The sequence below is a fragment of the Strongylocentrotus purpuratus genome, unplaced genomic scaffold (assembly GCF_000002235.5).
Source record: "Strongylocentrotus purpuratus isolate Spur 01 unplaced genomic scaffold, Spur_5.0 spur5_contig_818, whole genome shotgun sequence".
Taxonomy (NCBI): Eukaryota; Metazoa; Echinodermata; class Echinoidea; order Camarodonta; family Strongylocentrotidae; genus Strongylocentrotus; species Strongylocentrotus purpuratus.
This window is the reverse complement of record NW_022145522.1, coordinates 112400-137895: the sequence shown is the minus strand read 5'-3', so window position 1 is coordinate 137895 and position 25496 is coordinate 112400. Positions and strand designations below refer to the sequence as shown.

Below are 25496 nucleotides of genomic sequence, written 5' to 3'. Positions count from 1 at the left end.
GATGATAACTTAAAGCAGTTCTGAAAAGACATTTTTTCTGTGACAGAGTTGGTCAAACCTGTATTTCAAGATCACTAAAGGGAATGAGAAAACCTGTGTTTAACTAAGGACAGTTGGTTTTAAGCTTCCTTTCATTACAGCTTTTGATGAAAAAAATGCTCAAGGAATGCAAGATTGTGTCTTTATAGACAGGTGGTCTTTATAGACAGTTGGTCTTTATAGGCAGTTGGTCTTTATAGACAGGTGGTCTTTATATGGGACAGGTTCAATCACTGTGAATGATACACTAGTTGTTTTGAATATGAGATATCCTTTCTTTCAAACTTTTTAAGAGACAACACTTCATAATTTGGACTTGACCAGACAAAGATCAATGGCATTAAAATATAAACCTTGCTCATAAATATTTAAGGAGTAATATTTGTTTCCATTACTTATGATATGATATAGGTTCAGTGATATGTACTCTATATGCTTGCATTGTTGAAGGATCAATTCTGTCTTTAAGATATTCTTTGCAGAAGGTTTTGATTGTGGTTTCTATCTGTAGTCAAGTCATGTAAAAGCAATATTTGTTTCTTGCTATATACATTATGTGTATTTAAGTGTTATTTACTTTTGGTTTCGACCCTTTTCAAGGAGAGGAAGTCCTTTTTATACACCAAAATAGTTTCAAAACAATATTATCTAATGCCTCGATTTCTGGCAGATGCTGGGTATAAGTAACCTTGCCTTTCACACACTGAGTTGGAATCTGTTTTGTAAGCCATCATGCTGATGTTCAGTTATATGTGAACAGACCATCTTGATAATTGAGGAAAAATATAAGAAAGTAAGTTCGGTGTATTTAATTTTATCTCCTGCTAAAACCCAGAGGGGTGTCAACTCTGAATGAAGTTAAATGAGTAAACCCCATTCTGGCTTTCAGGAAATGATATCACATTGAAATCAATTTTCTTGAAAAGCTCTTTTTAAACAGATGCAATTTGTGGTTTTGGATACTTGAGTTGCAAGTTTTAAAAAAATTGTAATTTGTGAATACATTCCTCTCTCCCTACTTGAATGACTTGAGAATTCTCATATTTCCTTGTCAAAATTTAGCTCATTTATTTTACAATAGTTACCTCATCTTTCATATTCAGTTTGAATAACTTCAAGATGGTACTTAAAATTTTCTTTCCAATTATGATAACAGATGGATCAATCATTCTCTAAGTATGAACACACATAGCTTTGATAAACAGAAAAGAAACAGGAAAAAAGAAGTCAGTTCACATTTATTTTTGTTTCTGTTCATAGAAGAGTTAAAGGATTCCTTTTCAATGTGTGAAAGCTGGGTTTGTTTTTCTTCAGGAAACATGTTTGATAAAGCACTTTACTTGATAGGTGAATGTTTACATTGGAATTGGAGAGAACTAAATGCAATTACAACCAAGAACTATTAGCTTGCCATGATTTAATTTTGGATAAAAATATAAAAATGATTTCAATATGAGAAGGAAGGTTATCTGTTTCAGTCTAATAACAAATAAGAGTGCAAAAATATTTTTTTAATTAAGCCTATTTTTCATGGTATTATGAGATTAAAATGAAATTTGAAGTAACAATTTTATTAGTCCAGACATGTGGTTGCTGTTATTGTTTTGATTGTAGTGTTTTTTCCTTCATGTTTTGATCTTATATATAGTATTATATATTGTGTGTATAGTATTTAATAACACCTCTGTATACATTGTAAATAGTCAAACGCTTGTTATTTCCTGAGTGAAATTAAACTTTGTGCAAGTTGTCTGTGAAACACGCTAAATATGATTCATGTGTTTTCTTTCTTGGATTTGTGCCATACCCCCCCCCCCCCCCCCCCCATCCCTGAGAAGTCTGGATCTGCTACCATATAGCAACATGTTGAAGATGGTGAGGGTAGGTGAGCTAAGGAGGAGGGGGGGGGGGCAGATTAAGCAGGAAACAGAGAGAGAGAGAGAGAGGGAGATAAAATGGGGCATACATAGCAAAATGTAGATGAAGGAATAAGAGCAGAGGAAGGAGAGAGACAGACAATAAGGAATAGGTAGTGCAATTTACAAGACAACAGAAATGAGCATAGATACATCTCAAGAGAGAGAATGAGTGAGTAAGATGGGAATACAAGGCAAACATTTAAAAGATGATGAGAGTGTAACAAGAGGAAGAGAAGGTGGGTGGGAGTCAGTGGGCATAATATTTGTCTCTAACCTTGACTTCACCTTTTTAAGGAAAGAGATGGAAATTGGTTAGAATGACTCAACAGTTCATGTAGACTGCTCGTCATGTGATCAGAGATGATGTCAATTATGACTCTTCTCTCAGCTCAATTGTATGATGTTAAACAACACTAAACATTCACCTGGGATTCAAGTACATGCTGGGTTGAACCTGGGCCCGGTTTCATAAAAACTTGTTAACAATAACAAGTGCTAAACTTCTATGACAAATTTGCTCTCGGCCAATCAAATGCCATGATTTCAGTAGCTTAATAATAATACAAATTAAAAAAAAATAATAAAAACGGTGCTTATATAGCGCTTACCACCGAAGTCTCTAAGCGCTATAACAAACAAAATACAATGATAAACAGTTACATATCAAACAAAACACCAAGAAAATGGAAATAAACCTACAAATTACATACATATGAAATATACATAAATGTGAACAGAGTAAGTTAATCATCAAAAGCAATTTTGAATAAATGTGTCTTGAGACAAGTTTCGAATTGGTTAACAGTTGGACAGTAGTTTATAACGGTTATTGTTACTTGTTACTGATAACAAAATGTTATAAAAACAGGACCCAGGTACGATTCTAGAAGATATTTGGGGGGTGGGAGTGGGGGACTTGTGGTTCATGCATTCATTTTCCACATGTGAGTCGCTTCAATTAAATTACAATATTTGCACCTTTTTTACATTCATATTTATTCCATTCTCCTTTCGTACGATTTCACTCTCAAATGGCGCATCGCCATAGACCGTGCTAGTTTAACGCAGGCCTACGTCAATAAAAATGATGCCTCGTGTGCCATATGAACATAACAACCTTATCTTCGTACAATTGATATGGCATCTTGGCTCCGATGGAAATCTTACTTAACGAACGATTCAACATTCATATTATGGATGTTTTTAATTATTTTTGTTTTGCTTTTTTAAAGTAATGTACTATTTTTCTGTTAAAAAGTGGAGAGATTTCACAAGCATAGAAATCACAATTGCAAGCGCCAGGACGGATGCAACCACTTCGTTGTCATGGTAACAGTGCTGATGGTGATGTTGAAAGTGTTGATAAAATCCATGGTGTGATATAAGGAGCTATAATCTATCTCGAGGAGGTACGATGAGTGAGTAGATTAATGATTGACGCTGTTTGTCACGTGATAGTTAATGTGATGACGGTACCCAATGTGGTTGCATGAATAATTTTCAGTCAAATCTTTCTTTTGAGTTATCTTCTGGGGAGGGGGAAGCCCACAGCAAACGTCGATTTCACACAAGACTCGTCGGTGGTGATTTCTTTTGTTGAATCCACTGTTACTAAAGTGACGCAAATGAGACGTAATTACATTATGAATGATTGAAAAGGGACGTTTTACAAATACAGACACAAATACGGTACTATACCATTAATGTTACATATAGAAATGTCAAGCCAGTCGTAGTAAGAAGAAAGAAAGCACACTTTTGTTCAATTCAGTTTATTTCAATTTATTCCATTATCATATGAAAAAGAAATGTTTAAATTGTACGAATAAATACAAATACACGACGAAAAAGAAAACTACGAAAAAAGCGATATGTTTGAAAGCACTTGACCGTATAAAAACATTATCAAGGTGACGAATTGTTTGTCACAAACCCATCAGTAAATAAAGTCTTCAGTTTTGGTCAGAAGTGACTCATAAACACTCATGAGCATTTCTTGAAGTCAATAAATTGACGAGATTCGTTTTGTTTTTTGCGGGATTGAAATTTGGTAGAAACTTTGACTTCTACATCCACCTTCCCGTTGATAAGTAATGAAATTGATAAGCTAGCAAATTATTCAGATGGCAAATAATTTTCCGTAGGGTGGGTTTAATATTGTTTCATGTGTCCCTCCCCTTCGTTACTCACTGTATTCAATTTCCATTTCGATGCATCTACTCTCATTACTCAATCACTCTCTCCCGTCCTTCTACTCTTCCGCCTCCTCTTCATTTTCCTCTACCTCTTTCTCCTCCTCCTCCTCCTCCCCTCCTCCTCCTCCTCCTCTCTCCTTCTCCTCTCTCTCTCTCTCCTCCTCCTCCTTCTCCTCCTCATCCTCCTCTCTCTCCCCCTCCTCTCTCTCTCTCCTCCTCCTCTCTCTCTCTCTCCTCTCTCTCTCCTCCTCCTCTCCTCCTCCTCCTTCTCCTCCTCCTCCTTCTCCTCTTCCTCCTCTCTCTCCTCCTCCTCCTTCTCTCTCTTCCTCCTCTCTCTCCTCCTTCTCCTCTTCCTTTTCCTCTACCTCTTTCTCCTCCTCCTCCTCCTCCTCCTCCTTCTTCTCCTCTCTCCTTCTCCTCTCTCTCTCCTCCTCCTCCCTCTCCTCCTCCTCCTCCTCCTTCTCCTCCATTCTCCTCTTCCTCCTCTCTCTCCTCCTTCTCCTCTCCTTTTCCTCTACCTCTTTCTCCTCCTCCTCCTCCTCCTCCTCCTTCTTCTCCTCTCTCCTCTCTCCTCTCTCCTCTCCTCCTCCTCCCTCTCCTCCTCCTCCCTCCTCCTCCTCCTTCTCCTCCTCCTTCTCCTCCTCCTCTCCTCTCCTCCTCTCTCTCCTCCTCCTCTCTCCTCCTCCTCCTCCTCTCCTCCTCCTCCTCCTCTTCCTCCTCCCTCTCCTCCTCTCCTCCTCCTCCTCCTCCTCCTCCTCCTCCTCCTCCTCCTTCTCCTCTTCCTCCTCTCTCTCCTCCTCCTCCTTCTCCTCTTCCTCCTCTCTCTCCTCCTTCTCCTCTTCCTTTTCCTCTACCTCCTCTCTCTCCTCCTTTTCCTCTTCCTTTTCCTCTACCTCTTTCTCCTCCTCCTCCTCCTCCTCCTTCTCCTCCTCTCTCCTTCTCCTCTCTCTCTCCTCCTCCTCCCTCTCTCCTCCTCCTCCTCCTCCTCCTTCTCCTCTTCCTCCTCTCTCTCCTCCTCCTCCTCTCTCCCCTCCTTCTCCTCCTCCTCCTCCTCTTCCTCCTCTCCCTCCTCCTCCTCCTCCTCCTCCTCGTCCTCCTCCCCGCTTCCATGATGTCACCATATGGGGTCATGATCACCATGGTGACCCCTCACCAAGAAACCTCCCTCCATGACGAATTGATAAATCTATCAATCTCAGGATGAGACAGCCGTGTATGTGGGTAACCATTCATTCGTCGTCGTTTCGTCGTCGTTTCCTGGTCGTTGATGTCAAACCGCGGGCCATGCTGCGAAAGTTCATGGAATCACCTCATCATTGCTTCGACTGTTTGATTGCTGGTGAGTCATCGATCGCGGTGTGATGCTACCTAGAAGCATAGTGCACGGGACAATGGAATCATTTAGTATGCGATCAGGCTTACGAATGCTTCGTCGGCGTGTGGGCGCGAAATGTAGAGCAGAGATTATTGACAACTAGCTGGTTGATCAATTAAGAATATTTTGCTTAACCAGTCAACGGAGGGGTTTCATTTTGTCCATGTAAAATGTGTATATTATGATCCAAGTTCAGATGGTAGTAGTAGTAATATTTATTTCCGTATAAAAACATAATAACAATGCATGAGGTAGGCCTACGGTGGATTGCCCACATCCAGCTTATCCGACATGGGAAAGCTGGCCTTCCGTGGATTAGATTACTAGTAGTCAGCACCCGAAGACGTATCAATGGCATATAACTGATAAACGGTGGGTTGGGGGGGGGGGGGGTTGTTGCAGGACCGACTCTACATGCCTAGATAATTATATGGAGAGAGATTAACATATTGCCCTCTCCCCTTTTTTATCATATTTTCTTAGAGAAGTAATTTTTTGCCTCTTTTAGTTTACCAACCCTAGTCCTGCATGCTCACAGTATATCACTCGTTAACCTCGCCCTTTAAAAGGTTGTTTGTGCATCATTACATTTTTTGGTAACAGGTGAAAATCCCTGCGTGTACCCAAATTTCACCCAGGGGAAAGAATTATGACTCGATGACTAACGGTATTATGAACGGATGGTGCGACGTCATGTGACTCATTATTATATAAACTACCAATGGGTCACCCCCCCCCCCTTCTTATTATCTTTATCTCTCCTTCTCCCCCTTCTCTATCTATCTCGCGCACACACACTCTCTCTCTCTCTCCCTCCCCCTCATTCCCCTATCCTCGTTCTCCCTACCATCTTCCCTCATCTCTCCTCTTCTCTCTCCTCTTCTCTCTCCTCTTCCCCTCTCTATTGTGTCTTTTTTTGCGCCATACTAGCAGCATAAGCTGTACTCTATCTTGTACATGACCCAACAAAAACTTCTCTTGCCCCATGTACATAGTAATAACAATAATTATTAATCTAAATTGTACTTCATTTTTGTATTTACTAAATCAATATACATGCAGCCCCTTTCTTAGGCCAACTCATCTATATACAGCTATACTTATTGGGTGCTTTAATATTTATGCATATAACAGGTTATAAAATAATTTATCGAAGAAGACTGCACACTTATTGTTAACATTTTACAATCGTAAAACAGAGACGGTTTTACGACTGTGTAATAATGAGCTTCATTTCGAGACTGACATTTTAACAAATGAAAACAAGAGCAAAGCCAACAAACAATGGGAAATTGGGAAGAAACCCTGAGGACATTAGCATCTTATCTAGGGCAAGTTCACCTCAATCTTATTACCCTCATGCCAGTATACGCCACAGGCAGGAGACCCGGAAGTGCTGGGAAGGCAGTGACATCTTCCTATATATCCTCCTTTCTGCAAATTCGCCATTTTCAGCCTTATAGGCAACACTGCCGCCCCAATAATAATTATGTCATGATAGCTATCATCCCCGGGGGGCGGGGGGGGGGGGGGTACTCACATATTAAGACATACGGGGATGTGCGCTCTAAAGAGTCACTTGCTAACAAGAGGCTGTTCACACCGCAATGAGATGCGCTCTATCAGCAGTCACTAGCTTTTTTTCTAGCGCGCGCTAGACCGCGCTATCTCTCTGAACCACCCCAAGAGGTGCTCCAGTGGCACGCCGTTTTGGCTCGCCGGGCTCGCTGTTGGGCAGACCGAAACGACGTTGTACCTTCAAACCGTAGAGATAGCGCGGTCTAGCGCGCTATCTCTGCCGGTGTGAACAGCCTCAAAGAATCCCTAACATCGGTTCCATTTTAACAAAATATCCCTAAACATGGGTCCGTTTTTCAAATTTCCAAAATGTCGGGTGTTTGCATGCTTTTTTTTTTAGAGGGTGGGCTTATTGGAACTTTATTCTTCTGCTATATTGTCAACAAGTGCCCCTCCCCTATCATATCATGCCTTTTCAAAGTGGTGATGTCTGGTAATGTAAGTAAACTAAGAGAGAAAATCCTATGACTAATTCGATATAATTGTTCCGTCTTTGTCCAATACAGTTTATCGTGTCTTACAATAAATAAAAACTAGTCAAATGCAAAATTGTTCTCAGTCATGCAAAAAATAGCTTCTTTGACGATGTGTTTACTTGATTAATGGCAGTCCATGCATGTAAAAGGTCTATTATAACGATTCGAATATAAAAACGTTATTGGGGAACAAAATCAGTGTACCAACACCCTACACGTGAGTAAATTTATTTGAGTAGGGAAATTATTTTTCCGTAATTTTAGTCAACTTTTAACTGTCATAAATTTTGTATGTGATACACTCACAATTAAAAAGGACATGAATTATGTACAAAACATTATTATCATAATGTATAAGAGCACTTATTCAGTGGCGCATCCGAAATCTGGTGGATGCGTTATTAACTGAAGAACCCTGTATGCTTATTCTGTAGGTTTTATTAAGATAATTTTCCCAGGCCTTCCAACTGGATTCCCTGTGATATAGGTATGCTACTGGTCTGTGTTCCCGCCCTTTGTTCATTCTTCGTTGTTAGCTTTTTGAGAATACAAATACGAGAAAGAACCACACCTGTACTGACGTCATTCGCTATTGTTTGTGAAACAGTGAATGGCATTAGTTTCACGAACTCTTTTTCATAAAATCAGGTTAAACATGCATTCACTTTCCCGCCCAATCACTGCATTTATGTCACCACACGCTATATAGCTACAGCAGGAGGAAAAGAGGAATAAGGATGAAGAAGAGGACGAAGAAACCGGGGTTTTGTCAGTCTCGGGACGACACAGAAAATAGAAACGGCTGTCAAAATGGGGAAACCCCCCTGCGCTTTTGGGTTGAGTCACGCATTGCATGACGTCATGCTAACGGTTAACATGCAGACCATGGCATGTAAATTTATTCCCCCCCCCCCCCCCTATACTCAGTGTTGCAATTTTAAATAACTGTTTCTCAGTTCTGATGCTTTTCTAAACATCTGAATTTTTAATGTTGATTATGATATTGGTCTTCAGTCGTTCCCCTTCCCCTATGTTTTTACCGGTTTCGTTTGTCTTCTTCGGTTGACATGCAATAAAAGAGAAGACTATTATACGTGATTAATTTTCTTCTCAGAATCAAACCAGGGATATTAGGAACATAAGGTCGATGATATATATTATGACGAGTTGACGACCCATATGAGAAGAAAAAAATCGTCACAAGTTTGGCAAAGGTAAAGGAAAAACAACTCTGTATAGCCCTATACTGGCTTGTGTTGTCTAACCTGTAACATGTCATGTGATTTACATTTATCATGTGTCTGTTTATAGCAGTCATAATAAAAACAGAATGCCATCAACCGATGTTTGAATTGCATGGTGCCCGTCAACCGGATTAAAAGATGTTTTCCAAAAAGTGGTTTAATTGTAAGAGTAAGAGTAAAGTTTATTTAACCATAAAATGAAACATGTACATACAAATGAGTAACATAGTAAACATAATACGGTAAAGGACACCCTTAGAAGCAAATTGCTTGTGGTGGGGCCAGGCGCGGATCCAGGATATCTTAGGGGAGGGGCCCCACCCTTTTTTTTTTTTTGCTCCCGAAAATCTGAAAATCGCGCCGGCCGAAAAGTCGCTCAGTGGGGGGGGGGGGGGGGGGGGGGGGGGGGGGGGGTGGGGGGGGGGGGGGGGGGGTACAGAGCACATTTTTTTTTTTTTTTTTTTTTTTTTTTTTTTTTGCTCCCGGGGGGGGGGGGGCCCAATCCACAAAATTAAAAATCACGTGATTTTACATGATTTTTTTTCTCAAGGGGGGGGGGGGGGGGGCCCCCTGGCCCTCCCCCTGGATTCGCCACTGGGTGGGGCCTTAAAAAGAAAAAACAAACTACACATGTATGATAAGTAAGCAAATAATATCAGATCCGGTTTAAATAGAGACATTGTAAAAAAAAAAAAAGCGATAAACTTGGCTGAGCAACAACATTTTGAAGGGGCGACGTACTCAGTCTTTAGGGTTAATGAGTGTATTCGGGGTGAGCGAGATCACAATTGGCGTAGTGTCTATGGTTGGGGGGGGGCGGCCGGGGAGTCGATTCTCGTCAAAGGGGGCGGGTAAGAGGACACTTTTTTTTTTTTTGGTATCGAAATTGAAAATTTGACATTTGCTCCGTTGGGGGGGGGGGGGTTAAGGTCATCTTTTGAGGTCGGCCAAAAAAAAAATCCAAAAGGGAGGGGGGGGGGTTAGGGAAATTTAGGGGGGGGGTTTACACACAAAAAATTACCAAAGGGGGGGTTTAAACCCCCCAACCCCCCCCCCCCCCCCCCCCGTGTACGCGCCTGATTACAGTGTATTCCAGGGCACAGTGTTCTCATGAATTGTTCAAAGATAATGATTAATAGAAAGTTCATTGTACAGTATGGTGTTATTTTCAATGATAAGCATGGGTTCAACATTCTGTAGAAATGAAATGAGAGAGAGAGAGAGGGAGAGAGAGAGAGAGAGAGAGGAGAGAGAGAAGAGAGAGAGAGAGAGAAGAAGGGGACTATGGGGTTTGGAGTGACAATCAGTCCCCCTCCCTCCCCATTGAAATTTGTTACACCAAATCCTTAGAAGCTAAGCTCCTTTCGGTATTTCGTAAATCTCCCCTTTTTTTTTCTTGAATTGCATCAAAGTGGTTGATCTATGCCCCTCAAAATAATGAATAAGGTTTTCATCCAAGGTAATGTTGGATGATATGCGCAGACAAAATAAAAACAACACTGTTTGATTCAGGGGCGGCGGAGCGACTTCCAAATTCCAAAGTGGGGGGGGGGGGGGGCACCAACATAAAAGGGGCACTTTTCTGGGAAAACGGGCACCTACAAATGGAAATCTCAAAGCGAAAATATACAATATTTTAGACATTGGAATACACCCCTACATTGTAATTACATTAATAGGGATGATTTCATTATTTGCTTCTCTTTCTACACCATACTTTGCAGTTGGGTGTGGTGATCTGAATATTCAATTTCGAGCGAGCGACGCGAGCGAGGAATTTTTAAGATTTGTGAGGTCGCAGTGCGAAAAATTACATGTTATAAAGAGGAAAAACCAATCCTGCTGGGGTTATAAACACATTATCACAACGGGAGGCTGAAAAGACCTTTGGTATAAGTAACATAATTATATCATCTGTAAATGCGAGCGATCTTTAATGATGAGAGGAAAATGGGACACTTATCGAAAGGTATAAGACAGAAAAGGGGCACGTGTAAAAGTACAAAGGTTGATTATCAGAGGTGAAAATGGGCCACTTCTTACTCCTGAAAAGAGGCACTCACCAGGGATGTAAAAAAGGCTCTTATGAGAATGGGCAATTGTCGAGGGAAAAGGCACCCATCACATTGTGATAGGGATATTTATAAGTGGTGAAAGGGGGATAGGTCCCTTATTAGAAGTGAAAAGGGGCACTTATAGCACCTGAAAAGGGGCACTTACTATAGATTAAAAAGGACACTTATGAGAATGGAAAAGGACACTTATTGTAAAGGAAAATGGGAACTTGTCGAAGGTAAAGGGCATGTGCCAAAATAAAAGGGGCACTTATCAGAGGTGATAAGGGGAAAGGGCACTTTAACGGTGTAATAAAAGAGGAACTTTTGGGGCACTTGAAAAAGTGGGGGTGCTGTGCCAAAATAGAGTCGATGCTCACTACATGCAATACAAGCATTCTGTTAGTGATCCTAAGACTTCAATCAAGATAATATCCAAGGTAACTTGATATTTCTATTTAAGTATAGAGTGAGATCAATTTTACATTTTATATCAAAATCTTCCTTATCAGCATACGCACAAAAAAGCAGCGACTGTACATTTATTCTGACTTGATATAGATTGTGATTTGTGTAAATCATAATTAAGTAAGGCAGCTTTTTATTTTCTTCTCCATAATTGAAAATAAAACATCAAGAGAAAAGGGCCTATTTATATCAATCTTCAGAACAATTTGATTTTATAACAATCGTAATGATATATAGCCACCGAGCAATATAGCTACGTACGCATGTCCGCTCTTTAATCGTGTTACATAAAGCAGTTATAACACCATTACATTGTCATTATAAACTCTCGTTGTTAGTTAACCATGACGCAAACGAAATACATTGATTTTGACCTGGATTCCATGCCCGACCCCCCCCCCCCCCACTCCAGGAACGGAGGGACCGCATGCGTGTTCCCAAAATCTACGGCTCGTAACAAAAGAAAAAGGTCTACCCGTATTGACATTACACACCGGACTTATGCTGAAAGGGGGGAGGGGGTGTGCTGGGAACACGCATAATAACATGCGTACCCTATAACACTGAGGGGGGGGGGGGGGGGCGGGATTCCATGAAACTGGTTTTATAGTTGATGATTTTTGGGTAAGGGCCTATTACCATAATGATCATAGATATGTCTCGTTTGGTGTAGACAGGAACGATCCTCATAATGGTTTGATCTACATTATTATATTTCATGTTTCATGAAGAAAATCCTTTATTTTTCTTTTCAAAATGCGTTGATTGAAATCTTCCACCACTGTGAGCAAAACAATTACCTTGCCTGCAAACGCCTTTCACTCAATGGTCTTTTGTAGCTCGAAGCATTACGTGCGTCAGCCTTTTAATAGAAATACGTCAGTAATCAAGGTTTGTATATAGTGAGAATCTTTCTTCCGTGTCATCTTCGCACTAATGAAGTAAACCAATGGTTCTTCTCGTAACCCAAGGGGTAAACGCCGTATAGTCTACCCTTGTTATCTTGATTATACACACTTTAAGGTCCTTTTACTTTGAAAAGGATTTATGAAAATAACAAACAAATAATATAATTAATTGCGTATCCCGAAATAATCCAAAGTGGGTTAGAAAATCAGAGGGGCCGAAGGGGGGGGGGGGGGGGGGGGGGGGGGGGGGCGCAGACCTACTTCGTGTTGTATTTTACTTGCGGGCCATTTTAATTCTCCGAAAACGTGTTTTTCAGAAATCCCGCGGCCCTCCGAGACTTGCTAGGGGAGGGGCGGCTGGAGATAAACAAAATACCGGGATGCCCCGGTTGATTTGAAAGAGTTCAGAAGATAACCGAACAGAAAATAGCAAATGCTTGATAATAATAGGATAGGAACTGAGTGGAGGTTCAGGATCAGAGATTGGGGTAAAACACTTTACTATGAAAGGAGAGTTTTTACACAAAAAGACGCAATCTTCCCCGTTTTCAGTATCGGTAAGAGGATGTATAGGGACTCTCCCTCTTATTAATTTTGTCAAAATCTGTTTCAAAAGAGAGGGAGAGAGACATAGATAGCGAGGTGGAGAGGGAGAGAGAGAGGGGGGAGGAGAGGGAGGGATGGGTGAGAGAGAGAGAGAGAGAGAGAGAGAGAGATGTGAAGGATCAGGTGGTGTAGGGACTTCAAAGAAGAGTGGTCGAGACAGAAACCGAATGGTTGCAATGGTTGATAAAGACCATTTATCATTTTGAAGCTGTCCCTTGTTCAAACAATCGATCCATCAACCGAACTTGATGACGTCAAATACTCTTGGCGGGAAAAGCCACACGGTGTATTTGTTTCGTTATTGATGTCTACATTGCCACCATGTTAGCATGCGTTTCCACGTTTAGAGTTGGTCATCGATTGGCCTAGTTTTGATAAAGAAAGGGACCATGTGGCGTAGAGACTAAAGAAGAAATTTTCTGACCACCTGTGCTATCGTGTAATTAACATAATATATGAAATTTGCAAGAACCAACAGTTTTGTAAAGTGTGTCAATCTGGTTTGTTATGATCTTGGGGCTGAAACATCGCTGGCAAATAATTACATAGAGGAAAAAATGCAACTATTCACGCTGTAAGAAAAACCACTGTCGTTTAGTCACGGCGTTTTAAGAAAAAAATGTTTTCAGTGATAATTTTAAAGATTACTTCGGTCGGAATAATGCTAAAATCCTTAATAATTACAAATTACAACAGAAAATCAAATACTAATCTCACAATACCTCCTTTTGAATTGATTGTGTAGTATGACTGTGTAGGGTACGTTGTTTAAGTTGTATTATGAGTCATCCTATTATGACAAGTGGCTATTAGTATAACAGATAGAAGATAATTGCAAAATGGCAGAAAGCTAGACAGATAGATAAAAAAAAAATAAAAAAAAGAGCGATTATAAATTAAAAAACGATAAATAAACTTTGACGTAACACATGTAGGCCCTATATATATATGAAATTAGCTATGTATTTATGTAGGCTATTTGGGGGCTAAATTTAGAGAGATAGTGAATGCCAATACAAAAAGAGAGGTCGAGAGTCGAGACGCTGGATTAATAGTGAAAATCATGAAGTATTACAAAAATAAAGAAGATACAATGCTTGTCCGTTACCGGGGCTCGTCCGAACTCTCAAAATCGGCATGAAAAGTCAATCGTTAAAGGGGAAGTCCACCCTGAAATTAAGTTAGTTTTAATAGGAGTAGAAAAATGAGAGAAACAAGTCAGTGAAAGTTTGAGCAAATTCCGATTAAAAATAAGGAAGTTAGGATTTTTGAAGTTGTGATCAATCAAACACAAATTGGCAACTCTATGACGTATCATGCGAGCTCAACTTCCATTTGTTCAGTACTAAAAAACTCTAAAATTTTCAACCATTATGGTTGAAATTTTTCTTGAGGGAAAATGAAAATTTATGTATGATACATGCACCCTAAATATAATAATTGCAAATATGTTTCTATACTCCCCCTGCAAGGAACAAATATATATTCCGTCATCAATAACGAAGAAAACATGATTTTATGGAATATTATGCACAAAGCAAATGAAGGAGAGCTCGTATAATAAGTCACAGAGTTGCCAATTTGTATTTGATTGATCACAACTTCAATAATTCATAACTTTCTTATTTTCATTCAGACTTTGCTCAAACTTTCACTCACCTGATTTTCTTATTATTCTGCCTCTATCGAAACAAACTTATTTGGGGGGGGGGGGACTTTCCACACTCCAGTCTAATATTTCGTTGTTATGTTTTTTCAATTTTATTTTATTTTTTGCATTTTTCCATATACAATATCTGAATAACAAAGAACATATAAACGTAAGGTATAATACAAAATATACACACAATAATAACTTCATGTCAAAATGTTTTTTTTGACAAATGTACATATAATAACAAAACTTAATATTTCTATGACATATTATAAATTTAAAGTATTATCCAAACTATCTGTTGAAAAAGTGCAGGAGACTGTAATCATAAGCGATGCTTGACCAGGATGGAGGCCTCAACAAAAAATCAGCATCGTTTGTATCGTTGTTATGTTTTGTAGTATCTTGTTTTTGTTTTTTAATTTCGTTGAATATGTTTGAAATATCCAGGGTGATTAATAAAAAAAGAATATATACCTCTGGGCCTTGCATGGTTCTGGCATACGCGTTCGGATTATATTCATCTATTCAGAATAACCTCGTTTCATTCTAGAGGGCGGCAATGTAGTCATGAACTGGTAGCGTACTAAGGTGGGTAGGCACTTAAGAGGCGATTTTGACATGAGCACATAATATGAATATTAATCAGTGGGCGGGCCGATCGAGAAAGGCCAGTCTTTCTTATGAATATTTATGAGTACATCTCGCGCGAGTGTCAAACATCATGATCAAGATGTCTAGATCTACTGGGATTAGTGGGAACTCGGCTACGAGTACGACTACGAGTACGAGCTCAACATCACCATCAGGCCCATCAATATTGTGGACTCCAGTAGACTCCGGGGTTGAGGACGAGAGTCTTCGAGGATTTGTCCGGTCATTCGACGAAGTGACAGCGATCATAAAGTCATTCGAGGTGGCATCCTCCTTTACTTACGTGAAAGAGTATGATAGGTGCTATGGCCATGATGATGATCATGATGACCCTGCCCTGCCAGGCCATGTGGTGGGCCTACTGCTACTGCTAGTGCTAGCGTTGGTAAGTAAGTTGGTAAGAGTCAGTAGGGTCTAGAGAGATCTACATCTACTCAGTACTCTACGAACGAAAATGTCAACTAGATCTATCCATCTTCATAAAATAATGTCCAAAATGTCGAAAACCAATTGAATACTAGATCTAACTTTAGTTAGACCTCTAATAAGGCTCTAACTTATTATAGATTATCTAGATCTATGTTGTTGTTAAATATTGGCTGAGCTATGACCATCTGGCCCTAGACCCTATAGTCTATGTGAACTCTGTGTTATATGCTCTGGCTCCTAAGCCAGAGCATATTATAAGTATAACACTTACTTAGTTCACATAGACTCTAGGAAACATATTCATTCAGATGGTCATATCTCAGCCGGCAGCCAATACTTAATCTTACCCTATTCAATTGGTTTTCGACATTTGGACATTATTTTGTAAGTCTAGATCTAATCTAGAGTCTAGATTTAGATCTAGAGGTCTATGCTCTTTCGGAAAATGAAGAAAAAATTGAGAAATTCTAAAAATAGATTTTTATGACGTCACAGCGCTTCGGTACTCTATTAGCAGGATAGATATCTACTGAACACTATTAGGATAGATCATAGCACTTTAGAAGCCCCCCCCCTCCCCCCCTCCCAAAAAAAGGAAAAATGTAAATGGTGTGGTGAACAGGGGCATCCAAGTAGATCTAGACCTATGTACTAGTAGTATACCTATAGGTCTAGAGCCCCCAAATAAGAAATAAGGTCAACATCAAATTTGTTGTTTGTAGTCTACTTTCTAATTCTACTTGTACAAATGCAATTTTTTGGTACAACAGGGCTTCCTTATAGTTATACTTTAGCTAGGGTCTAGGACCTTCTGAACAATTTTGCCTATGGTAGGACTCTAGGAACCCCCAATAAAATATTTATAAGGTGCGATTTGGGGGCGGGGGCATAGTCCCAGAGCCCCCAGATAAGAAATAGGGTAAAATAACATCATCATCATCATCATCATCATCTAGTACGGGCAGAAGGGTTGGCCTGTAATTCCCGGTCACTGCTTCTAGGTTTAGCCTGTTGGATTTATTACTGAGTGTATGCGCATGCAAAAATGCAATTTTTGGTACGGGGCTTCCTTGTGACATTATAACTATGTGAGGGTCATGATATTCATATAAATGTATGTGTGAACAGGGGCAGGGCGTCGTGCCAGAGGCCCATGTTTAATGTAAGATCACATTGGTCTGTGGTTCATTTTAGGACCGTCTTTTTTTGGTTAAGGGACCTACTGGATGATGTTAAGGAAGGAGCCCCTAAAAACATTCACTTAAGTGTGAAGGGGCAGAGGCGTTGTTCCTTTCTTAATATTGTGTATTCACTGAAGTTTCATTGTTGTGATATTACGATATGGTCATATCATGCAGCTCTGTATGAAGTACGATATCCTTTTAGTTTTTAGGTCATCAAAACACCGTGCACATGAAGAGGGATATGCGATTGGAAGGTTGTACCGTCTTGCATAAACTACACTGAATTATCTTTCTCTAATTTTTTGTTGAAATACGTAGAAGGGATACTATATAAGGTTAAAGGTAAAGACCAGTATTGGAAACGCCCCAATTTCAAAAAATGAAATGGAAGCTCTCATTACCAATCATGTGAAAGAATATGTTTTGACTAATACATGATGATACAAAATTTGCCGGGAAACCGCCTACTAATTCATATATTTGGTAAATTTATTTCTCTCATGGTCTGTGAGAGATATAGGGTAGTCCCATATACATCTTTCTGTGTATAGTGCTTGTAACTTTACGAAGAATGGGCCAAATTTCTTATCATTTTGATGATTCCAGAACCTTGCAGATGCTAGATGCTAGATGATCAACCTTTTCTGATCGATTCCACAACATTTCTTTCACAATGCAATCGCATGACCATAACTGGTCTTTACCTTTAAGAAAAAATGGGCTTAAATTAAGGGTTACTGTAAATGCAAACAAATCTTGGTACATTAATTTTCATGGATTTCGGGCTAAGATCAGCAAGCGCAAATTTTAGAACTCAAAGAAAATATAAGCATGACTTCTTATGATTGTGTTAAACAGGCTGGATTGTGTGAAACAAGCCTATGTTTTGGTGTCGCTCAGTGCGAAAAATTAATCCTGCGAAGATAACAGTGTTTACAATATTTGTACTTTATGTTATGAAATATGGAATTAAGAATAGAAAATCTATTTCGATCGCATGAAACTAAAATGCAATTCTATGAGATATGAGACTCAACCTTGATGATTAAACTCATACAATTATCGTAGGACTCTATTCCTTTTAAATTGTAAAAATCTTTTTGTTCTATCACAGGTACAGCCAAACAACGAAAGGTCCGCTTCCAGGACATTCGGGATAGTGTGATCCCTGAGGATGGTGTGCCGTTTTTGACTGAGCGGCATATCTCCTATGCATGCATGTTCGGTCGAGACAAAAATGCTGCAAGGAAAAAGAGAGGAGAGGAGGAGAGGGCAAGACTTCTTTCGGTAAGAAATTGAAATAAATGCCAAAAGTTGTTTTGGTTTAGGTCTATGTTTGTGGCATGTACTTAGCTTGGTGGTTCATCTACATTGTATGTTTGTTTTCTTCCTTTTTTCTTTGTTTTTTGGCTAACCATTTGATAATGGTGATTTCAGGATCCATGTAGGTGTTGTATAATATAGTCCAAAGGAGGTAACTTGTTCTGACGTATATAGGCCATTTGTACCCTGCGAGGGGAAACTACGCTTTGCGTTGACTTGTTGAAATTTCTCCCAGGAATATATGTAAAAGAGAATACATGTTACCAATTTCAGATACCCCATACTTATAGTTTTAGCGATTTAGGATTATGACTCTTTCATTACTTTTTTTTACTTTTTTTTTCTTCAGTAAAGATAATTCCTTTAATTCTTGCATTTTATTTTTGATGTTGTTATATTATACTGATAATAACAGGGTGACCATCCTACAAAAAGACACTACAAGAAAATTGTGGGATCCAAGAAAAAGGGATGTACAGCCGGAATAGACGTGAAGCAAGTGACAAGATTCATCGACTACAAGGTAACAATTGTTGCTCAGTATGCCCTTGTACTTTTGTATGTACATGTATGCATGGTGGATCAGAGAACCAAATCAGGAGTATGTCCAGTCTTAATCTGCATAGTACACCCAAGGACTGATCTTCTGAAACTTGTTCTTTCCTTTTTCTTATCTGAATGGTATTATTTGTCACAACAGATTTTGAATATGCACTTTTGATTGGAAAAAAAATGCCCAAATTGACATTCAGCGATTTTGCTTTATTTCTGATTATTGAAGTTCAGATAAATGATGCAACGATTTTCAGAATACTGGCCCAGATCATTTCAACACACCAATTATTTGAGTCTTCAGATCTGTTGGCCATTTCCAGAGAAATTCCTGCATTTTTTCTATCAATGTATGTGCTTGACATTGTTTGTCACTGATAGTTTGCAGATGTTACACCATTGTTGTCCTCTTATCAGTAGCTTTCAAAAGCACTGCTCTGTGCACACTTATTGATAAACGATATAAATAGTGGTTAGGTCCTGTATTAGCAATGAAAATTGTGCCCTCTTTCTAGTTTTTTGTATTAAGTTGCAATTGTTTGAAATTGTGATTGAATTATCGCTTCCGGACATTTCTCCCTAATGTCTTAGTCTTACGCACATTTTGATGCCCAAATTGTTAAAACTTGACTGTGCTGTTAGGTAGAGTCCCCAGTTTTCTGTTTTCCAAATGCAAATTCTTTGTCCTTCTGTGTTCTAAACTTCTATTTCCTTCTTCGTGACATGAAAAAAAACATGACAAAGCAATTTTAAATAGTGAAATCTAAAGGGCCTATATAAAGTTTTATAAACAAAAAATATCCATCTAAAACGTCACCTTCCACATGGCACAACTAAAGCTTTGCAAACATGCTAACCCTATGTTTAAACATTGGAAAACAGATTTGATCCAGATTTTCCACTGATGCACAGCTTAGTTTTATTGGTTTTTGCCTTTCTTTAATGTCTTTTGCTTAAATAGGATTTTTCGTGAAATTCTGTTTATAATACTTTTCATACATATCAGAAAGCAGCTCTGTATTCCAAAAAATGTCAGCTTTCCTTGTTCTTGAAATATGCACATCTATGTAAGGAAAATGTCTTAATGGCACCTTTCTAATTTGGGATATTTTGATTATAAAGTGTAACACCCACAAGAATAAGACTCACTTTTTCCTGTTCTTAGAGTTAGATCTCATTCCCGGATGTCACATGTGTTTTATGATATAATCTTTCACTTTAAACGATTTCCAAAACCATAGTACATGTAGATTAAAATAAAAAACAGCTATCCCTATTCTATTTTACACTATTGAATATTATTGTAATGGCTGAAGTTTAATGTATTATTACTCTTGTTTTTGTTATAGGATTGTAACTCCAAGTGGAGTAAGAGAAAAGCAAGTGAGGAGATCAGGCTTGCTCGCCTTAGAGGGGAAACCCTTGCCTCTGAGAGAAGATTCTACATTAGGCTGCCAAGCAACGAGGACCACCAAAAGACACACAGTGTGGGCGAGGTATACCGATACTGAAATATGTATATAGTTTTCTTAATCTTGTCTCAATTAACCAAGACAGTGTGTGGCTATAGCTGTGACCTGTACCACATTATGGCAACCAGTTACACCTTTCCACATAAACACACACCCTCACCCTCTCACACACACATACACACACACACACACACACACACACACACATTCTCACATCAGGGCCTTTGTGGGGCACCTGATTGTGGGGTATTTCTGTGCGTTCCAGATATACCTTGTGGTCCCCTACTAGTGGGGTATGTACAACCTGGCGATAAGAACCCGGCGGTGTGCTTACGATGTTACCATAAAAAAGTGTGCAAGTTTTAGCACACGCTCACAAAAAGTCATTTATGGGGTACCACTTCTAATGCCCCGCAGGGCATAGGACACCGAATATACAGTCATTTGAAAGACTTTACTCTGAAAAAATACCCCACAAAGTAAAAATGCCTCACAAGGGGTATGTGAAGCGCACATAAAACCCCACAAGAATGCTGAGGTGAGAGCGCAAACACACACACACACACACACATACTCAGTTTACATCAGATCAGGGTTAGTATTTGGATGGCAGTGAATGGGATACCTAAATTTGGCCCTGACAAAAGTTACTGGAAATTGTGAGTGGATTATCAGATGATCTCACATATGTATCTTTTTATGCAAATTGGACAATGTGAGGCGAAGAAAGTATGTGTGGCACTCCAATAATGTTACAGTGTTCATTTTTTGAGAGGGGGGCATTTCCAAAACTGGTGTATACCTTTAAATTGAATAAAAGCCAAGACTTCTAGCCACACAATAAAGTCAAAACAATAATATTTACAAAACAAAGTTCTTCTAAGGTCAAGTCACTTCATAAAATGTCAGGCAGACATGACAACTGTAAAGTTTGTTGTACAGAACAAGATAGCAACATTTATTCCTCTTATACAACAAAAGAAAAATGAGGGCAGAGGCAGACTGTTGTTTTGACATAAGTATTGCATTTACTCTAAGATGGCTGTTTTTTGTGTGTGCAATCACTCTTAGTCTATTTCTTGCTATGTATGTCAAGTTTCCCAGTACAAACAAATTCTATATATAAGATTACACGTATACTATGTCCCATTATAAATCTGTTTGCCAGTAGGAGTGTATAAATAGTATATCCAGAACATCTCTTTTTAATGATATTGTTGTACTTCCTTACAAGTCTTTGCCAATCTTTGTCAAACTTTGTTCTTTATAGCTTACTGGGTTTCTTAACCCATTAAACAGTGAATTGAGGAAGAAAATACATGAACTGGTGACACATGGCGTCACGACAGTCAAGGAGATGAAGCGCCATCTGAGAATACATGTAGAGACTGTATTATTTCCAAGTCCCCAATCTCGGCCACCATGTACAAACTTGGCATATTATCCCACCGAGAAGTGTCTTAGGAATCACATATATGCTTCAATCGTGAAATTAAGGTATTTATTACATGCATGTATTTCTTATTTAAAAGGGTAACTTTAAACTTCAATATTTCTGCATGCTTATTTTTATGCTTCCTCCATTTCTACATTTGTAATGTTATATTTTTGGATTTTCGGACCTGCTGTCATTCACACTTTCTTGTTAGGCCCACCGCACACCTTACGATCGGTCTGCTGGTCTGTGACCCGTTTAGGTGAAAGTAATTAATATGAATATTCAAACATGGAAGATCATACCGACCAAAGCTCTAAATTGTTGTATGAGTACTAAAGTTGAAATTCATAGCTCTTGTGAGCCTTTTTATAGGTAAATAAGCGAAATCAATTCATAATTAAGTGACGTCATAGCAATACAGTACGATCGGCTACGATTTGAAGCTGATTTGGCCTTTACTCCGACCTAAAGCCTTGCAGTTAACCAAAATTTAGATTTTTATATTCCTTTATTTATTCTTTATCTCAAGTAAGATAATTGTTAATTGTTTATACTCAAATTGTGCAAATATTAATGAAAGTTACTCCAAAAAAATTAATATATCCCACTTTGGTGGGTTGTATCCTACTTCTTTCTTTATATTTAAAGAAAATTTTGGTCCTACTATTCATGTAAGGCCTGTTTCTTGAAACCTTCATAAGTCTAACTTCTTGACCCAATCAGCATTAGTAAAGCTACTGGTTACGTGTCTCACAAAGTCGTTTTTGCCAAGATCAAGAACAACATCCTGAAAGTGGATATGATGCTTCCAACCTGTCATAACTCTTTAGTCGATGGGCAGCGCCATTACATGTCCTTATTGGGTAGACTATGGCTGGCAAAAAAGGAGAAGAAATCCTCCAGCTATGATCTATCCACACATTCACTTAAACAGGGAGTTATCATATTTTATATTTCAAAATCTTATGAAATATATAATATATATATGCCATAAATATGCCATGTTTAGATCTAAGACTTTTTCCACTTTTTCAACTAAACCGATTATACATGTTTATTTCCACATTATAAAATCCTCGAAGGGATGGGTATTGGGTAATCTGCAAGGGCAGGCAAGCCATAGTCAGAAGTGTATTCTCTAGTTTTCAGACCCATATAAATTAATTTCTAGATAAGGCTATGTCTTTCTCCTCTTCTCGGCAATAGTATCGATTTCACGAGATGTCTAGCTCATAAGCTTTTTGTGAAACGGTTTAGGAAGATCAGAGACATCTCCGTAGTTAGCGGATAAAGTTATGACTGTCTTGACGTTGGTTTCGAGAAACAGGCACCTTATCTCTGTCTTAGCATGCTGAAGACCTGCAATTATTCATGATGAGATTTTAAAAAAGTTGATTCTCAAAAGAGGAATTGAATTCTTTTCTGAAAAATAAAATAAAAATAAGTTCATGTGTTTCATCAAATATATATGTATATTTTTTTTGTTCGTCAATGGATACTAGCTATGCTACAAATGTGGATTGAGCAGTGTGGACAACTGGCGTAAGTTTTATAGGTCCTTTGTCATGCACCTTTTTACGCTTGCTGTGATCCTTCATATATTTTTATCTTTATTTCCATATTATTTTTACTGCATTATATAGTGCAATCTCCAATTTAGTTGTATTATATCCTGCTTTCTGCTTTTTTTTGTGCTTTCTTATTTGTGTACTCTATCAAATGAATCCTTAGTGCATATGTAGTAGACTGGTGATGGGTTTTTCATTTACATGGTGCTGGCAGCAATTTCATAGACTTTTAGTATTTACTTTAACAAAAATAAAGCTTTGCCAATTTATTTTGATTACATTGTGCTACTGCAATTTTAGTTGGCTTTTGGCATGACACAGAACTCTTTATTTGACTGCAGTTTGTTTAATATATTCCAGCCATGTGTCCTGAAAAAAGTGTTGCTTTTTGTATGTGTGTGCGTGTGCCAACAAATTCCCTTCAACCCCCAACCCTTGCCCCTCCCCCATGGTAAATTTCAGTTGAGAATAATTGTTTCGTATACAAGTACTTCCATTTGTGTTCATTTGCCTTGTGCTTCACATGTCCACAGGTCTGGCTTTTAAGCATGAACCCTGAATACAAGTGTTAGATTTGAAGAGCTAGCTTACTATTAAATGCTTTAACCAACAAGACAATGTGCTTTGAATACTAGGAGCTTTGATTTCTTCTATTTTTATGTTTTACTATTGCCCTCTTAAAATAAAAATTGTATTGTGTATGATGGTTATCACTGAGTTTGCAAAAATTAGACACTTGTCGTTGGGGATGAAGCTGAGAGAATCCTTATTTCAGTGAATCAGACTTATTTTTATCATTCATTGATTTTTTGATTGATTTTGTTTTAACTATCATGGATCAAAAAATAGAAAATGACATTTATTTTACATCTGCCATTGATTTTATGATTTTTGTTGTTGTTTGTTATTATGTTTTTTATATAGCGCTCAACACATCGATCCAACAGATACATTTTGTACAACAATCAAATTCCATGATCATATTATCCTGGGTTAGGCGATTAAAACATGGGCATGATAACAAATAAAAACTGCAATGGATTAGGAATACATCTATTTTAATAGGTCACATATAAGTTGATCTAACAAGTGTCTGCTTTTGGCATGCTAGGTCACATGCTTGTACATATGTAAGTCTGCCACGAATTGCAAACTTCTTTTCAACTTTTTTTTGTCATTCTCATGATCAAAATGTATTTTAGCCTCTGACTCCTTTAATTTATAACATTTCTGTTATAATTACCGGTATTGGTTATTTCTATATGCAGAGTGGAGTTGGGGCTATAATTATATTGAATAGTTTATAATTGTTATTGTTATTTTTATTTGTATTATTATTTGTATTATTATTATTATTATATAATCATTATTATAATTATTATCATTAATATTGTTGTTGTTGCTGTTGTTGTTATTGTCGTTGTTGTTATGATACAATTACTATTATTATACTATTATTATACTATTACTATTTTCATACTATTACTATTATTACTATTATTATACTATTAATATTATTACTATTATTATGCTACATGTATTACTATTATTATGCTACATGTATTACTATTATTACTATGATACAAATCTAACATATTGTCATTTTCTCATCGCCAAATGTATACGCCAAAAAAACACTTTCCTTCCTCTAAAGATTGCTTAATGATTGACCGTATTAAAGGCGATATGAGATTATCATCCATCCCTTTTGCTCTCTCTCTCTCTCTCTCTCTTGTCTTTCTTTCTTTCTATTGCTCTTTTGCTCTTCATATAGATGTATAATTTGGAATGTGTAAGGTGTACTTCTATTGCCCCAATTCTTAACATTACATTTTTCAGAATAAAAGTTAAGCATTCTTATTAATAGATTCAAATATTTATTGACCTCGGGCATCTTAATCTCAATACTTCAAAAGAAAAATATTCTCAAAAAGAATGCAATGCCGATAATAACAAATAACCAAACAATAAATACCTGCTTGTATGGAAAAAACAGCATGAGGAATGAAAATTTTTGCATTGGAAGTGTGTCGCTCGTGGTTGTAAGTTTTGTTTTTACAAATTCCTTTTTTTTTGCTTGAAATTCCTTTTTTTGGCCATCATGATTCCCTTTTTTGGTCGCACATGATTGGCAGCTCTGGTTATGAACACCAGTTGTAGTTTCCCACAATATATATTTGTTTTCAGTGAAAGGTTGAGGAAAATGGAAAAGTAATACAACAGTTATGAAAAGTATTTATAATTCTAAAATAGGTATTAAATGTATACAGATCTCAAATAGGCAATATCCATATTGTGCTCATGAGATGTAATTATGCTATACCTTGCAATTGCCCACTTTTCTAGAATGATTTATTGGG

At 38.1% G+C, this 25496-nt stretch overlaps 1 protein-coding gene across 1 annotated transcript; it reads left to right on the top strand.

The window, feature by feature from the left end:
- The first annotated feature begins 15126 nt into the window (after nt 1–15126).
- LOC115922127 (calcium-responsive transcription factor-like) lies at nt 15127–24410 on the top strand. The gene is made up of 6 exons (XM_030980221.1): nt 15127–15555; nt 17898–18070; nt 18522–18629; nt 20008–20154; nt 21401–21627; nt 23071–24410. The coding sequence occupies exons 2-6, from the start codon at nt 18002–18004 to the stop codon at nt 23090–23092; spliced, it is 573 nt and encodes a 190-aa protein (XP_030836081.1). The 5' UTR covers nt 15127–15555; nt 17898–18001; the 3' UTR covers nt 23093–24410.
- Nucleotides 24411–25496: the final 1086 nt, after the last annotated feature.

Excerpts from the sequence above, each read along its gene's own strand:
- LOC115922127 (XM_030980221.1), top strand. The coding sequence starts at position 18,002 with ATGTTCGGTCGAGACAAAAATGCTGCAAGGAAAAAGAGAGGAGAGGAG. Across the intron at positions 20,155-21,400 it reads AGACACACAGTGTGGGCGAG|CTTACTGGGTTTCTTAACCC; the intron begins GTATACCGATAC and ends TGTTCTTTATAG. Across the intron at positions 21,628-23,070 it reads GCTTCAATCGTGAAATTAAG|CTATGCTACAAATGTGGATT; the intron begins GTATTTATTACA and ends AATGGATACTAG.